At 36.1% G+C, this 18909-nt stretch overlaps 1 protein-coding gene across 2 annotated transcripts in view; it reads right to left on the reverse strand.

Annotated features, from left to right (window-relative positions):
• Positions 1-18909, reverse strand: part of TRPM6 (transient receptor potential cation channel subfamily M member 6) — a gene marked incomplete at both ends in the record, with an annotated part of 135088 nt that overhangs the window by 61433 nt on the left and 54746 nt on the right. For both annotated transcript variants that reach the window (XM_081262351.1, XM_081262350.1), the window contains 5 exons: positions 2872-3024; positions 5625-5853; positions 7822-8102; positions 9561-9695; positions 18064-18204. In XM_081262351.1, the coding sequence (XP_081118477.1) occupies positions 2872-3024; positions 5625-5853; positions 7822-8102; positions 9561-9695; positions 18064-18204 (939 nt within the window). The remainder of the gene's footprint in view (positions 1-2871; positions 3025-5624; positions 5854-7821; positions 8103-9560; positions 9696-18063; positions 18205-18909) is intronic.

Here is an 18909-nt window from a genome sequence, read left to right on the forward strand (position 1 = left end):
TTGTTATTTCCTGTCTCTGTGCCACTTCCTGTTGTCATGCTCTTTTCCCTTTCCACATCTTCAAGTCTCAACTCAAACATCACGTCTATCATGAAGCTATCACCAACCCCTAACCCTCAGCTACGGGCCCTTACTTGAGAAGTCATCTTCCACGGGTAAGCCTACTCTGCCTCTTCCTGCAGGTCATTCCTAGGACAGCCCATGGCATCCAAATTCCTGCTTTTAAGAGACTGGCAACTAGGAAAAGTTAACTTTCTCTTGGCAAAGTAATTTTGCCCATTCAAATTTCAATGAGGAATTTTACAAGGCCTCACAAAGCAAATGCAGTATTTGATTCTGTATAGTTTCAGCACGAGAACAATGGCCTTCATTCTCCTATTACTATACATATTCTCATATTTATATTTATTACTTCAAAGGCACTCCAAAGGCATCTACGTTTTGCCTTCCTCTAGTTCTCTCCCACAATACATAATGCAAGTTATGCTCCTCAATTAATTAATCACATTGGCTGAATTAGCATTATGAAATCTTGTATATCCCAACAAAGTATTGTTCTCATCCTCACCCAGCATAATACTAAAACCTAGTCAGCTAATCAATAAGTGTTGCTTAAGTAAAATTCAAAGATTAAAGAAAACTTGTTCCTATAAGTCATTTGTAATATATATGTGAAATACTTTTTTATAACTAATTTATGATTTAAATTGAATAGTGGTGAGGCATCATGGACATTCTGTCTGATGATAAATCCAGAGGGGCAGAGGCCACATCTGCTTCAATTAATGATACTGTCCCTCAGAACTTTCTATTTTGTTTGGCACATGGATGTAGGCCATTAAATATTCATTGACTTAATAAATTTATATGGTCATATCCAAACCAACTCAGTAAGCAACTGCTAGAAGACAACCACTATATTACCAAAATGTGATTTTTTAGGAAATTATGAAATTTACAATATTTTTTAATATTAAGAGTACACTTAATTCCCATTGAAGGGGAGAATTCATTTCTGAGTCTCCCCTTTAAAAATTATTATTTAGTGGAATGCTCTAGCTAACTATAATGTCTTAAGTGTTTTTTGAGTTCATCCCATGAAATCTGAGAGTCAAAAGTGAAGTTACACCCATTTGCAAAGTACTATTTGCTACAACCTGTAAGAAACTGCCAATCTAATTCATATTTCTTTGTAGATATATAGATGAAAAATAAACAGCTCTCTTTATTGTTGGCTTTAATAATGGAACTAAACTTAATGTGAACAATTAGACAGGCATAAAGCTAAACTGAATACCTCAATATGAGGATGGCATTCTTGGGGGGGGGGGGTATTGGGATTGAACCAGGGGAACTTAACCACTAAACCACATCCCAAGCCCTTTTAATTTTTATTTTCACACAGGGTCTTGCCAAGTTGCTTATGTCTTCACTAAATTGCTGAGACTTGCTTTGAACTTGGGATCCTCCTGCCTCAACCTCCTAAGTCACTGGGATTATAGGCATGCCTGGCAGTATTCTACTTCTAAGGGGGTTAAATCAAAACTATATTTATTCTTATTCCTTAAAATTTTTTTGAAATGGTCCAAACTTAATAAAGGTATCATCTGGCTGTTATAGTCACAAATGTAATGACTTTGACTAGCTCAGGCGTGTGGGAGATGACTTCCCACACATTCTACAGAGGTTGAAATGTACCTGGCCTCTTGGATTCTAAGAATCCCTGATAGACTATCAAGCAGAAGGAAGGAAGGAAGGAAAGGAGGGAGGAAATAGGGAAGGGGGCAGGGATAGAAGAAGGGGAGAAGGAAGGAGGGGAGAGGAACACACACACACCCAAATGATAGTGATAGTTAAAATAGTTAACTACCTATCTGACAGAAGCATCAACCAATCAGAATGGCTATTCAACCAAATACAACAGATGCCAATCATAGACCACTAATTACAATTAATTTTCACTTAGCATATACTGAATGTATTTTTAAATATTATAATACATACTTTATAAATGCAAAAGTACACCAGACAGGATTCTAAAGATACTTCGTGTAAGTTCCTAAGAAGACATTACTACACCTCATAGTAAATGATGATTTTATAATCAATGACCCAAGTGGAAACATGAAAAGCAAAGAACATATTCAGAGCATACTGGAAACTCTGCAGTTAAGATGGGCTGTGGCAGAAGTAGCTCAGACAGACCACACATGTGGAACTCATAACTCCCCTCAGCCACTGGATATAAAGTATGGAAAGATCTGTGGAATGGAACTGGGAAGATTGGCACAAATTCTAAACACAGATCTTTAGGAACAAAGATTTTAGGAACATGAGGCATTTCTCATTGTTGCTTTAGCATAGTAAGTCAATTTACTATAGTAGTTGCAAAGGAAAATGAAAACTTAGACACATGTTAAGTATAATAAAGTCTTTGATTTTGGCTTCAAATTAGAAATGGAGTATTTCATTCAATACTCCATTGTTAATTAGGCCTTTCATATATGTCACCCTTGATCACAATATAATAATATTAAGATTAGGCTGAAGAAGGACAGGGGCTGTAGCTCAGTGGCAGAGCACTTGCCTCGAATGCATGAGGTACTGGATTCAATTCTCAGCATCACATAAAAATAAAAAACAAATAATCTAAAGGCATTCTGTTCATCTACAGCTACAAAAAAAATTAGGCAGAAGAGAATCACATGCTTGATTGATGAGTCAGGCATTTGAGAATAATGCATAACCCTAGGGCACATCCCTGGCAACAGGAATTTTGTTTACCAGATTACTATATAAATAAACATTGTGGGTATGTCTATTTGCATACAGTCAATACCATAAAAACTCAATTTACTATGTCACACTGACCATACAAGCACTTTCTTTGCTACTGATGGGGTTCTGGTCACCATAATACCATGTAAACTGGAAGTCCTGGGACTGGGGAACATGGGACATCTCAGCTTTGCTTTTAAATTCCAGTGTCAAAATGGTGGGTGGTAAAAGAATGCTTATGATGATCTGCGAAAAATAAAATAAAATAAAATAAGTAAGAAAGGATGCACAATATACATGTAGCACTCAGATAACAAAACTAAGATTTTAAGTGTCTAGACAATATCAGATCCATTCCCAATTCAATTTGTATCCTGATTCTATTCATATTTGTTAACTCAGCAATTTCATTTCTACAAGTGTTTCCCTAAGAAATACTCCAGAGTACAAACATATGTAGATACAGATGTTCACTGTATGGTTATTTACAAAAGCACAAAACTCATGTGACAACCTAAACATTCATCTATACATTGACAGCCAGCACGGAACAACGTAAAAGTGAAGTAGTACCCAATCATTAAATGACAAATGCAATGTTGAAAAGGTTATCCAGAAAATATTGTTGAGTGACCAAAAAAAGAAAAACAAATCATAGAACAGTGATCCCATTAAAAAAAATTAAACTTTAAATATTTGATCATAGACATACATGCATTTTAAAATTTAGAAATATGTAGTATAACATACTATACAGTATACTATGCCAGCAGCACCTGGGCAAGGCAATGCAAGTATTATTTTTCAATGAATACATTGTTTTAATAATTTTTTAAAAAACCTCTAAGTATATATTACCATATAAAACATATTAGAATTTATTCATATTTTTAAATCAAGAATACAATAACACCAAATCATATCTATCTCCCATCCTACATAAATATTTTGTCTGCCAATAAGACCCAATTTTTTCATTATATTGCTATCACTTATAAATTATTAATAGTTTTTTCACAATTATTTTTAAACTGTGTGCTGGTGCATTCCTGAAATCCCAACTACTTGGGAAACTTAGAAGGATTGCAAGTTCAAGGTCAGTCTGGGCAACTTAATGAGACCCTGTCTCAAAATTAAATGAAAAGGTCTGAGGCTGTAGGTCAGCAGTAGAACACTTAATTAGCATGCACAAGGCCCTGGGTTCCATCCCCAACACGCCCAGCCCCCCAAAACAAAGAAGAAGAAGATTTTTTTTTGTCCAACTTATATGGCCTTCAAGGTGAAGTGTTTAGAAGACTTAATAAATGCTGTAAAGATCAACTTGCTAAATCCTACCTGTTTTTAGCTAACATTAAGCCTCAGTATTATGGGATTGAGTGAGAAAAAATAAAATTAAGCCTGACTACCCACTATTCATGTTTTAAAAAACTGACGTCATATCCTTTTTTATCATGCTTAAATAATTATTTTTTCTCTTACAGTACTGGAATGGAACCCCGGGACTCACACAAGCTAAGAAAGTACTCTATCACTGAGTTACGTTCCCAACTCCTGCTGGGTTGTTTATTTTATTGTTTTGTTTTAGTATGATCTCCTGTAAGGACTCTCTGGGATTGGGGGAACAGCTCAGTGGTAGAGCGCTTGCTTAGCACAATGAGGCACTGGGTTTGATCCTTGACACCACATAAAAAATAAATAAATAAATAAATAAATAAAGGTTAAATTCTTTAAAAATATATATGCATATGTGTGTGTGTGTGTATATATATATATATATATGTAGATGTATGTATTCTTATGTAGCTCTTAATAGGCATGATTTATCTCCTTCTATTCAGTTTCAGAAACACATTCTATAGGTTGACCACAACCTAAAACTTTGAGCTTAGGTTCATGTCAAAGGTTAAATGTCCTTTTTACCTAATTCATTTTACTCTTGGTAATTTAAGATGAAGGAGGAGCAAAGAATTTGGAGATGGTTACTGGTATGAAGAAACGAGTTTGAGGGCAGCCTTATAAGAGAGTCACTGGGCCCTGAAACAGCACATTGGATGAGAATTGCCACAGACATTGCTAATTTTACTTAGCTTACTATCTATTAGTGTTTGTTGTTATTGTTTTGTTTTGTTGTTGTTTTGGTGCTGGTATTAAACCCAGGGTCTCACACATGCTGAATGTATGCTCCACCAATGAGCTACACCCCAGCCTCTGTTAGTATTGTTGTTTTTTTGTTTGTTTTTGTTTTGTTTTGTTGTCTTTTTAATTACAGTTTGATCAGAAGTATTCTTAAACTAAGAAAAAATTCCTTGTATAGTCTCCTTTACTTCTGTCAGGATTCTCCCAGGCAGTGGCATGTAATAATAACAACACCTGCATGTTTTTGGTTTTTTTTTTTTAAAGAGAGAGAGAGAGAGATGATTTTAATATTTATTTTTTAGTTTTCGGCAGACACAACATCTTTGTTTGTATGTGGTGCTGAGGATCAAACCCGGGCCACATGCATGCCAGGCGAGCGTGCTACTGCTTGAGCCACAGCCCCAGCCCAACACCTGCATGTTTGTATCTGCTTAACTTCTTCTTCCCTCCTTCACATGGGTCTGTCTTTGACCAGACATGTTCAATTACTCCCATTTTTGAAAAGTAATTGTGGCAATAGCAGACAAAATAGTTTTTGGAGATGCCCCTGGAGATGCCCCTGTGAAAATCCTGCCTCACCTGTGGAAAGATAGCAACTAGTTTTCCTGTGGATGCCTTGCAGGAACAAACAAACAAAAAAAAAATGGAGCTCAAGAATATAGACCTTTCCACTGAACCAACATTACACTCTGTAAGGAAAGTCAATTTACCTTCAGCCAAGAGTTTTTCCTCATTTTCAGGCGCCCCATCCACATGTCTGTCAGCAGCATTTGGGTACAAGAATGTGAAACAAAGGGACGCAGCCCTCCAGACACAGCCAGTTTTAGGCAGGTAGAATTGCTCCAGTTCTTGAGTTCGTATGTCAGCAGCTTCATGGCCATTCGCTCGTTCTGCTTGAAGGCCTTCTCCAACACATCCAGGGCCAGCTGGCCAAACTGCCTGCAAGAACACAGTGGTGAACGGAGAATGCAAGGCCAAGGGAGAGCTCCAGAAATGTTCTAAAAGATCGGATAGGAGACTCAAAAAGCACCAGTAATTAGGCTTAATTTAAGAAACATTAAGAATCTCAGTCTGCAGAAGTTAAAGGAATGGCTGCTTAGGAAAGGGATTTTTCTCCTTTTCATGAAGGAACAAAACCTCAGGAGTTCCCTGGTAGCATATGGAATTTAGTTGACACCTGACTTATTCACAGGGAGGAGTCAGTACACACTGTGCAACAAGCTACAGAAGGCTTGGTGTGGGACTCCTGATAAGACCTAATAGAGAATTATTTAGTGAAAAACACTTCAAAACCAAGCTAGCATCTAAGGAATGTTGTGGAACCACTTTTCTTCTTTCTAGCTTTCTTTCTTTTTTATTTTTATTTATTTATTTTTAGAGAGAGAGAGAGATAGAGAATTTTTGTAATATCTATTTTTTAGTTTTTGGTGGACACAATGTCTTTATCTTATTTGTATGTGGTGCTTGAGGATCGAACCCAGCGCGCATGCCAAGCAAGCACTACCACTTGAGCCACATCCCCAGCCCTTCTTTTTTATTTTTACCAGATACCTGGATGACTTAAATAAAAAGCTAGACCTAGAGACATCATCAGAAGATTTTCCAGGAGGACGTTTCCTTTGGAAAAAACTGCCATTCTCTGGAATTTTAAATCACAATTGTAAATGAGTTTCTGTTATCTCTAGGCTTCCCCTCTTAATACCACAATACTTTAGTAATCCAAACATCCAAAACATTCCCAACTCTTCTGTCTTCTGCCATTACTCTCTGGTTCTTAAACACAATACATTTATTCGTTTTCCCAACATGAGAGATACTTAAGGTTACAAACAACTCTTATGTGTAACCGATGTGAATCTGCAATATGTATATGGGGTAAAAATGGGAGTTCATAATCCGTTTGAATCAAATGTATGAAATATGATATGTCAAGAGTTTTGTAATGTTTTGAACAACTAATAAAAAAATAAAGTAAATAAAACTATCTCTTAAAAAAACAACTCTTAATTTCACTTAATGTCAAAGAGTTTGAGATTTGGGAAAAATTTTCAACATCATTCATTTCAAAATCATTAACTATAGATGGGAAGCTAAAGCCGAGAAATATGGTCAAGTGATCTGTCCAGTTAGTATACAGCTGGACTTAGGTTAGGACCCAGCTTTTCTGACCTGAAGCCCTCTTCTCTTTCGTATATCCCACAAAGGTCCTTAAAATCCCTACAGACCCTTTAACAGGAAAGTCCATGAAATGTACTATGTGATGGTTAATGTTAGGTGTAACCATGAATAGATTAAGGAATACCTAGAAAACTGATAAAGCATTATTTGGGGTGTGTTTGTGAGAGTGTTTGCAGAGGAGCTTGGTATGTAAGTCTGAAATGGACCAGGGACATCCATCCTCAGTATTTGTTCTCCCAATCTGCTGGGGAGAACAAATACAGAAAGCAAATGGGTCTATTTCCCTGAGGCCTGGGACAAGCTTTTCTTCTCCTGCCTTGTACAACAGAAGTCCAGGCCCTCCAGCCTTTGGGATCCAGGACTTATACCAGGGGCACCCTCCCCAGTTTCCCAGGCTTTCAGCCTGGAACTGAGAGTACTACCAGTGGGGCTTCTCTGGTTCCGAAGTCTTTGAACTTGGACTGAGCCATGCTACTAGCATCCACAGGTCTCCAGTCTATGGATAACCTGTTATGAGACTTCTCAGCCACCATAATCACACAACACAATAAATCTCCTCTCATGTATCTACCTATGTAACCTGCTGGTTCTGTCTCTCTGGAAAACCCTGACTAACTGACATGGTAATAAATCTACTTGTCTTACAAGTTCTAAGGCGAGGGAGATAAAAGTGTCTAACCATTCTAAGAACTGTCCGTGTTTAGTATGAAGCGAAGAGATAACTCCTACTTTGAGTAATTTTTCAACTCTTCTGAGGCGTCGTCCACCATGTTGCTGTCCTTAGCTTCGTGGGCCATCGCTCGGTAGAGAATGCAAGCAATCACTGCCTTAACTGTGGCTTCCTCTCCATGCTGCCAGAAGAACATGGCCATCCTCTGCCTTTTCATGAGCACAGCCCAAACCAGCAGGTCATTGTAAGGATAAATAAAGCCAGTGGATTCAGGGTCATCTGTAATGTCTTGTCTTTCTTTTGACTTCTTCCTTGATTTATGTGAGACTCCAGGCTTTTCCTGTTGGAAAGCAAAATAGGATTACATTTCCAAATACTAGGATGAGGTTTTACCTAATATAACACAGCAAGTATCTTAGAGATATTTTTTAAAATCACTTAAAAAAAGACATGGAAATATTGATAGGACTTTATAAACCAGCAAGAAAAAATTAAACATTCTACAGTGATGTTTCTTGTTGTATTTAAGGTATCCAGAGTCCCTAAGCTGAGATGCTTTAAATTCACATGGCACAACTACTTTGGGATATACCCAATAACTACATGACAACTTTTGATTTCCCAAGGAAGGGTGTTGAAATAATATATTGGAAATATGGAAGTTATTTTAAAAATCTCTAACCTCACTTTATCAAATAGATTTATAATTTTCCCCTTAGGTGGATGTCACTAGTATTCCAAACATGCATCAAAACAGATTGGTTTTTAAGTTTTCTTTCCCTTATTCTAATTATATTTCTCTAGGGATAATATTGAAATAGTATTCTCCTCCTGGTGAGGTCACTCTTAGCTCATCTCAGATGTCACTTCGTATGTCTTTATTTCATTGTCTCGTACTGTACTACCGTATAACCTGGAGAAAAATGGGACCATTTCTGAGTCATCTTCATATCTTTCCTGACCCACTTGCTTCCCAAATTTAACCTAGTAGCCAGCATAATACTTGGAAATATAATAACGATTCAGTAATTATTCTTTGCAATTTGAGGGATCATAGCAAAACATTCTAATCTATTTTCTCTCTTTCCATAAATAAAGGAAATCTGTATTCATTAATGATGGCCAAGGGTAATCAAATATATGTTCATCCCAGGAGCCTTGGAAAGCAAATCTCTTTCATCCAACATGGCAAATATTTCCATGGAAATGCTTAAGCAAAATCATTTATCCCCAGAGGAAAATGGGATTAAGGAAGTAAGAAGCAAAGGGAAATATTAAGGTTGTTGTGTATGTGCAGGCACACATGCACACACACATGCAATTATCATTATACCATAATGACAGGCTAAATTAATCTCAAGAAAACCTCAGAATGGAAAGAGGAAGACACAAAAAGGCATTTTTGAGAGCACTGAAGGAGAAGGAAGCAGTCTTCATACAGCTGAACCTTGGTTCAGGAAAGACAAGGATGTAGTGTTGGGCAATGATTATAAATTTTTAATACTATGGCATAGACTGCCAGCCTGAGTCACCGTCTGGGCATGGCAAAGCTAGGAGAAAGAAAGAGAAACCAAAGTACAAGCCCAGACAATCACTGGGTTGCCAGTGCTATATCCTAGGTCTTTGCTCCTGATTGTCAGAGGACAGCTGTGTTATGCTTTTTGACTTGCGCCATCTGTTTAAGGCACTTATAAATGGTTCCTATGTTTGCACCTTGCTTTCTCCAATATTCGATGAAGAAACAATCTCAGTCTGAGAGAATAATTTATTGTCCACTCTAAAAACAAATGAGTGATACCTTGAATTTATAAGGCTGGGCAGTTCTGAAGAACTGGGAATGCGAGGTGTTTTCTGCAGACTCTTTTCTATTTGACAAAGAACATCGCTGGTGAAGAGGGTGCTGGGAGAAGCTTTGAGCAAAGCTGGTCGTTCTCTGGCATATATAGTTATTTTGTTATTTTTTTTTAAGAAAAGAAAACAGAAAAAAAGAAAGTTATAGTGGTAACAATATTTTTTTCATAGACAATAATGAAAATATATAATAAATAAATATAAATATATATATTTATATATTTTTTATATAAAAATAAGTATAATGTTCTACCAAATATCTAATGGTTATGCCTCTCATCCATCATTAGCATTTCATCTCCCTGGAGTCTAATTACTCAAGAGCCTCTCATAATCTTCCTCTTATTAAGCACACTGCTACTTTCTAACATCTTAGAGAACACACTCTTCTGCTCCCTACTGTATATTTGCATTCCTTCTCTATGTGGAAATTTCATTAGAATCAATGGATATTCTATCATTGGAACAAGTTCAAAATAGGCAATAAAGATTTATAGTTCTGATAAGAAAAAGTTCACATTCACAAATGGCTCCAAGAATAAGTGAAGTTAGAAAGTTATGAAATTTCTCCAGATGTTATATAGTTTTCTCTTGAAAATGTAGAAATTAAAAGCTTAATAGGATTAGATCTATAAACTCTAGATTTATATTTAAATCTAGAGTTTCAGTGACTGGGCCCAATAAGAACATAAGTCATTGTTATCAGCATCAAGTGTTCATCAATAAGAAACAAAAACACAAAGAAGTATATTAAAAGAATTGACATAAAAATACAGGCTTTCCATATATTGAACCATCCTTGCATCACAGGGATGAATCCTACTTGATCATGGTGCACAATTTTTTTGATGTGTTTTTGTATTCGATTCGCCAGAATTTTATTGAGGATTTTTGCATCTAGGTTCATTAGAGATATTGGTCTGTAGTTTTCTTTCTTTGAGGTGTCTTTGTCTGGTTTTGGAATAAGGGTGATGTTGGCCTCATAGAATGAATTTGGAAGAGCTCTCTCTTTTTCTATTTCCTGAAATAACTTGAAAAGTATTGGTATTAATTCTTCTTTAAAGGTTTTGTAAAACTCTGCTGTATACCCATCTGGTCCTGGGCTTTTCTTGGTTGGTAGTCTTTTGATGGCTTCTTCAATTTCATCCATTGATATTGGTCTGTTCAAGTTGTGTGTATCCTCCTGACTCAGTCTGGGCAAATCATATGACTTAAGAAATTTATCTATGTCTTCACTATCTTCTATTTTATTGGAATATAGGTTTTCAAAATAATTTCTAATTGTCTTCTGTATTTCTGTAGCATCTGTTGTGATATTGCCTTTTTCATCCCGTATGTTAGTAATTTGAGTTCTCTCTCTTCTTCTCTTCGTTAGCATGGCTAAAGGTCTGTCGATCTTATTTATTTTTTCGAAGAACCAACTTTTAGTTTTGTTAATTTTTTCAATAGTTTCTTTTGTTTCAATTTCATTGATTTCCGCTGATTTTAATTATTTCTTGCCTTCTGCTACATTTGCTGTTGTTTTGCTCTTCCTTTTCTAGGGCTTTGAGATGAAGTGTGAGCTCATTTATTTGTTGGTTTTTTCTTTTTTTGAGGAATGACCACCAGGCGATGAATTTTCCTCTTAAAACTGCTTTCATTGTGTCCCATAGATTCCGATATGTTGTGTCTGTATTTTCATTTATCTCTAAGAATTTTGATTTCCTCCTTTATGTCTTCTGTAACCCATTGATCATTCAGTAACATATTGTTCATTTTCCATGTGATGTAGGATTTTTCCTTCCTTCTTTTATCATTGATTTCCAGTTTCATTCCATTATGATCAGATAAAATGCATGGTATTATCTCCACCCCTTTATATTTACTGAGGGTTGCCCTATGGCATAATATATGGTCTATTTTTGAGAAGGATCCATGTGCTGCTGAGAAAAAAGTATATCCATTTGATGATGGTTGATATATTCTATATATGTCAGTTAAGTCTAGGTTATTGATTGTGATATTGAGTTCTATAGTTTCTTTATTCAACTTTTATTTGGAGGATCTGTCCAATGGTGAGAGAGGTGTGTTGAAGTCACCCATAATTATTGTGTTGTGGACTATTTGATTCTTGAACTTGAGGAGAATTTGTTTTATGAATGTCGCAGCACCATTATTTGGTGCATAAATATTGATAATTGTTATGTCTTGTTGGTGAAAGGTTCCTTTTAACAGTATATAATGACCTTCTTTATCCCTTTTAATTAACTTAGTCTTGAAGTCGATTTTATTCGCTATGAGGATGGCCACCCCTGCTTGCTTACGAGGACCGTGTGCGTGGTACATTTTTTCCCATCCTTTCACCTTCAGCCTGTGTATGTCTTTTCCAATCAGATGTGTCTCCTGGAGGCAGCATATTGTTGGATTTGTTTTTTTAATCCATGATACCAGCCTATGTCGCTTTATTGGAGAGTTTAAGCCATTAACATTCAGAGTTACTATTGATATATGGTTTGTACTAACATCCATGTTTGATTGTTTATCCTTTTTTTAAAAAATTTATTTTGTTTCTCCATGATTATCTTTCCCCTCACTCTCTGTCTTTACTGAGGCACTTCCCACTGATGGTTTTGGTTATTGTTTTTCATTTCTTCCTTGTGTAGTGTTTTACTCAAAATGCTTTGCAATGCTGGTTTTCTGGCTGCAAATTCTTTTATCTTTTGTTTATCATGAAAGATTTTTATTTCGTTGTCATACCTGAAGCTTAATTTTGCTGGATACAGAATTCTTGGTTGGCATCCATTGTCTTTCAGTGTTTGAAATACATTGTTCCATGACCTTCTTGCTTTCAGTGTCTGTGATTAAAAATCCGTTGTTAACCTTATTGGTTTACCCCTGAATGTAATCTGTCTCCTTTCTCTTGTAGCTCTTAATATTTTCTCTTTGTTCTGTATATTGGATATCTTCATAACAATGTGTCTTGGCGTTGGTCTACTGTGATTTTGTGTGCTCGGTGTCCTGTATGCATCTTCAATTTGTATATCTGTTTCCTTTTTTATTTCTGGAAAGTTTTCTGTAATTATTTCATTCAGCAGGTTACTCATTCCCTTGGTTTGAATCTCTGTACCTTCTTCTATCCCGATGACTTGTAAGTTTGGTTTTTTTATGTTATCCCATAACTCTTGGATGTTTTTCTCGTGATTTTTTACCAGCCTTTCTGAGTTGGCTAGACTCTTTTCAAGATGATATATTTTGTCTTCATTATCTGACGTTCTGGCTTCTACTTACTCCACTCTGTTAGTGATACTCTCAATTGAGTTTTTAATTTGGTTTATCATTTCCTTCATTTCTAGAATTATTGTTTGATTATTTTTTATAATCTCTATCTCCTGATAAAGATACTTAACTTCTTTTATCTGTTTATGTAATTCATTCTCAATGTGTTCTTTCGCTGCTTGAATTTGCTGTCTTGTATCCTCTTTAAGGTTCCATTCCATCTGTCTAAGGTGTTCCTTGAGTTCTTTATATGACCATTTTTCTGATGACTCTGGGTCCTCCTGAATATTTAGGCTGTCCTGCATTGTTTGTACTCCTTTTCTTCCTTGCTTTTTGAAGCTGCTCATGTTACTTCTTGTTCTGTTTGACTGCTGAGTTACTGTTTACTCCTATAAATTTATTTGATGCTTGGGAGGAAAGGTATTAGAAGGGAAGGGAAGAAGTCACTAAAGAGAATGAGAGTAAGCAGGTAGAATTCAAGGAAGGGGGGATAAGAGAAATGAAAAGACAAAAGAAGAAAAAAATAGGAAATAAAAAAAGAAAAAAAATTTTTAAAAATAATAATAATAAAAATTAAAATTAAAATTAGAAGAAAAAAATTTTTTAAAAAAATTGTAAAAAAAAATTAAAAAAACAAGAAAGAAAAATGAAAATTAAAGAAAAACCCAATCAAAAACAAAGGGAAAAGAAAAAAAGAAAAAAAAACTAATAAATGCAGTCTTAGAGTTTGATTAACTTCTCTTCCAGTAGGTGGCGCTGTGCCCACCAGGCCAAGTTTCTCCTGTCAATACGCGGGAACCAATCACTGTGCAGCAGCTCCTCCCAGACTGGGCGAGTCTCCAATCCTGAGTGCCTAGGGCCTCCTCTTGTGTCTAGTCACTTCCCACTTTTCCTCTAGCCAGGCCCCTCTCATGGGTTCACCACATCAATAGACTTAAAGATAAGAACCAAATGATCATCTCGATAGATGCAGAGAAAGCATTCGACAAAGTACAGCATCCCTTAATGTTCAAAACATTAGAAAAACTAGGGATAACAGGAACTTACCTTGACATTGTAAAAGCTATCTATGCTAAGCCTCAGGCTAGCATCATTCTGAATGGACAAAAGTTAAAGGCATTCCCTCTAAAATCCGGAACAAGACAGGGATGCCCTCTATCACCACTTCTATTCAATATAGTTCTCGAAACACTGGCCAGAGCAATTAGACAGACGAAAGAAATTAAAGGCATAAAAATTGGAAAAGAAGAACTTAAATTATCACTATTTGCAGATGACATGATTCTATACCTAGAAGACGCAAAAGGGTCTACAAAGAAACTACTAGAACTAATAAATGAATTCAGCAAAGTGGCAGGATATAAAATCAACACGCATAAATCAAAGGCATTTCTGTATATCAGTGACAAAACTTCTGAAACGGAAATGAGGAAAAACACTCCATTCACAATATCCTCAAAAAAAATAAAATACTTGGGAATCAACCTAACAAAAGAGGTGAGGTGAAAGATTTATACAGGGCTGGGGATGTGGCTCAAGTGGTAGCGTGCTCGCCTGGCATGCGTGCGGCCCGGGTTCGATCCTCAGCACCACATACCAACAAAGATGTTGTGTCTGCCGAGAACTAAAAAATAAATATTAAAAAATTCTCTCTCTCTCTCTCTCTCTCTCTCCTCTCTCACTCTCTCTTTAAAAAAAAAAAAAAAAAAAAAAGAAAGAAAGATTTATACAATGGAAACTACAGAACCTTAAAGAGAGAAGTAGAAGAAGATCTTAGAATATGGAAAAATATACCCTGTTCATGGATAGGCAGAACTAACATTATCAAAATGGCGATATTACCAAAAGTTCTCTATAGGTTTAATGCAATGCCAATCAAAATCCCAACGGCATTTCTTGTAGAAATAGATAAAGCAATCATGAAATTCATATGGAAAAATAAAAGACCCAGAATAGCAAAAGCAATTCTAAGCAGGAAGTGTGAATCAGGCGGTATAGCGATACCAGATTTCAAACTATATTACAGAGCAATAGTTTGGTACTGGTACCAAAACAGGCGGGTGGACCAATGGTATAGAATAGAGGACACAGAGACTAATCCACAAAGTTACAACTATCTTATATTTGATAAAGGGGCTAAAAGCATGCAATGGAGGAAGGATAGCATCTTCAACAAATGGTGTTGGGAAAACTGGAAATCCATATGCAACAAAATGAAACTGAATCCCTTTCTCTCGCCATGCACAAAAGTTAACTCAAAATGGATCAAGGAGCTTGATATCAAACCAGAGACTCTGCGTCTGATAGAAGATAAAGTTGGCTCCGATCTACAGATTGTGGGGTCGGGCCCCAAATTCCTTAATAGGACACCCATAGCACAAGAGTTAATAACAAGAATCAACAAATGGGACTTACTGAAACTAAAAAGTTTTTTCTCAGCAAGAGAAACAATAAGAGAGGTAAATAGGGAGCCTACATCCTGGGAACAAATTTTTACTCCTCACACTTCAGATAGAGCCCTAATATCCAGAGTATACAAAGAACTCAAAAAATTAGACAATAAGATAACAAATAACCCAATCAACAAATGGGCCAAGGACCTGAACAGACACTTCTCAGAGGAGGACATACAATCAATCAACAAGTACATGAAAAAATGCTCACCATCTCTAGCAGTCAGAGAAATGCAAATCAAAACCACCCTAAGATACCATCTCATTCCAGTAAGATTGGCAGCCACTATGAAGTCAAACAACAATAAGTGCTGGCGAGGATGTGGAGAAAAGGGTACACTTGTACATTGCTGGTGGGACTGCAAATTGGTGCGGCCAATTTGGAAAGCAGTTTGGAGATTCCTGGGAAAGATGGGAATGGAACCACCATTTGACCCTGCTATTGCCCTTCTCGGACTATTCCCTGAAGACCTTAAAAGAGCATGCTACAGGGATACTGCCACATCGATGTTCATAGCAGCACAATTCACAATAGCTAGACTGTGGAACCAACCCAGATGCCCTTCAAAAGATGAATGGATAAAAAAAATGTGGCATCTATACACAATGGAGTACTATGCAGCAATAAAAAATGACAAAATCATAGAATTTGCAGGGAAATGGATGGCACTAGAGCAGATTATGCTTAGTGAAGCTAGCCAATCCCTAAAAAACAAATACCAAATGTCTTCTTTGATATAATGAGAGCAACTATGAACAGAGCAGGGAGGAAGAGTAGGAAGAAAAGAGTAACATTAAACAGAGACATGAGATGGGAGGGAAAGGGAGAGAAAAGGGAAATTGCATGGAAATGAAGGGAGACCCTCATTGCTATACAAAATTACATATAAGAAGTTGTGAGGGGAATGGGAAAATAAACAAGAAGAGAAATGAATTACAGTAGATGGGGTAGAGAGAGAAGATGGGAGGGGAGGGGAGGGGGGATAGTAGGGGATAGGAAAGGTAGCAGAATACAACAATTACTAATAGGGCATTATGTAAAATTGTGGATGTGTAACCGATGTGATTCTGCAATCTGCATTTGGGGTAAAATTGGGGGTTCATAACCCACTTCAATCTAATGTATGAAATATGATATGTCAAGAGCTTTGTAATGTTGTGAACAACCAATAAAAAAATAAATAAATAAAAATAAAAATTTTAAAAAAATAATAAAAAATAAAAATAAAAATACAGGCTACTTCTGGATCTTGCGATAGCCCACATCCTCCCCTGAATGTATACTCTTTGCTTTATCCCCATTCCTCATGTTTCTCACTCTTAAGAAAGTCCACATTCTCCCTTGAATGTGTCTCTGCTTTCTTAAATACATCACTGTGTCTCTAAAAAAATTATACACACACACACACACATATACACACACATATATGTATACACACATAAAAAAAAACTATAGGCTACAATCAGTCCTCATATCTGCCATTGGTAAACTCACAGCAATATATATATATAGATATTTGGTAGAACATTATATATGTATATATATATATATATACATACACACACACACACACACACACACACATATATATATATATTATGAAATAGCTGGTACATCCCTATGCCTCTGAAATCTTAACAGAGAATTTTCTGGGTAAGTTTTGGGGTTCCATCTGTTTTGCATTGTCCTGTTTTTTCCAAGTCCTAAAGCCAAGTTCAGCTTCCACTTCTCATTACTTTTTACAAAGGGCCAAAGTGGCTGAATAGTCCAGGCTCTTTATATGATCTGATCCCAACCACCTTTCAAATCTCATCTCTTGTGCCTCTGGCACTTACTCTGCAGTAAAGGTCTCCTTGTCACTGCAAAACACATACCCTGGTGTCTGCATGCTCAGGCCCTCACTGCTCCTGCTCCTGTGAACATAAATATCCCAAACTCCCTCTTCTGCCCTTATCTTCTCAGAGGAGTTAGGCTCCTCAGTCCAGTCTACAATGGAAATTACAAAAAACAAGCAATTTTTTTGTGCTAATCTACTAAATAACAACTCTAAACTTTTATTCTTAGATTTTCAAATCTATGATAGAAAATAAAATGTTTATTTCTATTTTTAAAAAATTTCTGTTTGCATCTTCCAATAAAATCCCTGTGTTTATCCCAAGGTTGTCATCATCTGGCTGTGGGCTAAAGAGTTTATAGATCTAATCCTATCAAGCTTTTAACTTCTATATTTTCGAAAGAAAACAAAGAGAAAAAGAACTGGCCATTTCTCTCTCTAACAAGTCCCATTTCATCACATTACTTCTACCTCAATGTAGCACTTATTTTTTAAAATATTTATTTTTTACTTGTAGTTATCACAATCAATACCTTTATTTTATTCATTTATTTTTATGTGGTGCTGGGGATCGAACCCAGGGCCTTGCACGTGCTAGGTGAGTGCTCTACCACTAAGACACAACCCCAGCCCTCAATATATCACTTATTATATTCTGTTTTGTATTATGGCTAGTTCTTCATAAATATATATCATCTAGAAGTTTCTAAACTCCTGATCTTTATGTTCATCCCATCACAGCATGCCAGGACGAAGCACAGTATTTACATACGTCAGGTATAAAAGGTTCACAAATAGAACGTCCATGTTAGAATCTATTGACATCTGAATATAACAAACCATTTTTCTAAACCTACAATTTCTAATTATTCTTAATTTCATTAGGGGCACTTGTTAATTATGTTACCTTGTGTTTCCTGTAGAGGTTGTTGTAGAGGGCTCTGAAACTTTTCCTAGTGTAGCTGCTTCGATATGCTCCACCAATGAGGTATTCTATCACCAATCCGATGTCAATCAGAGTTATTCTGTAGCCTGAAAGAAGGGTGTGCTGCAACAAAAGCACACAAGGAGTTGTGACTTTCAGTTCTCTTTCTCTGCCTCTTTGGCCATGCTATCAGACAATAACCAAGTTAATTTCAATGAGGTATACTTTAATCCTCTTTACAAACTAATCGATTTATATTGCCAGCTATTGATAGAATCTACTTATTCAGAAGAAAAAAAAATCTTAGCCTTAATGTCTTTTTACTTTCACAGACAGAAAATGTACGCCTACATCTATCTTCTCTTTCCCTCTCCCTATCATGAATGCAAACATAGGCACACATATATTTGAATAAGATACAATTAAATGTAGTATTATAGAGAATCTATAGATTGTTTTGTATTTATATATATATATACATATATATGTATATATATATATATATGTGTGTGTGTGTGTGTATGTATATATATATATAACTACAACAACAAAAGTAGTAAAATCATGAAGTATATAGTAAATGTAGGCAATCCAAAATTCACATTGGGTTAACTTTTTTTCTTATGGTACCAAGGACTGAATTCAGCAATACTTAACCACTGAGCAACATCCTCAGTGGTATTGTATTTTTGATTTTGAGACAGGATATTGCTAAGTTGCTTAGGGTCTAGCTAAATTGCTGAGGCTGGTCTTGAATTTGTGATCCTCCTGCCTCAGCTGGGATTACAGGCATGCACCTCCATGCCCAGTTTATATTGGGTTAACTTT

Source organism: Spermophilus citellus (genome assembly GCF_964194105.1).
Source record: "Spermophilus citellus genome assembly, chromosome: 2".
NCBI lineage: Eukaryota > Metazoa > Chordata > Mammalia > Rodentia > Sciuridae > Spermophilus > Spermophilus citellus.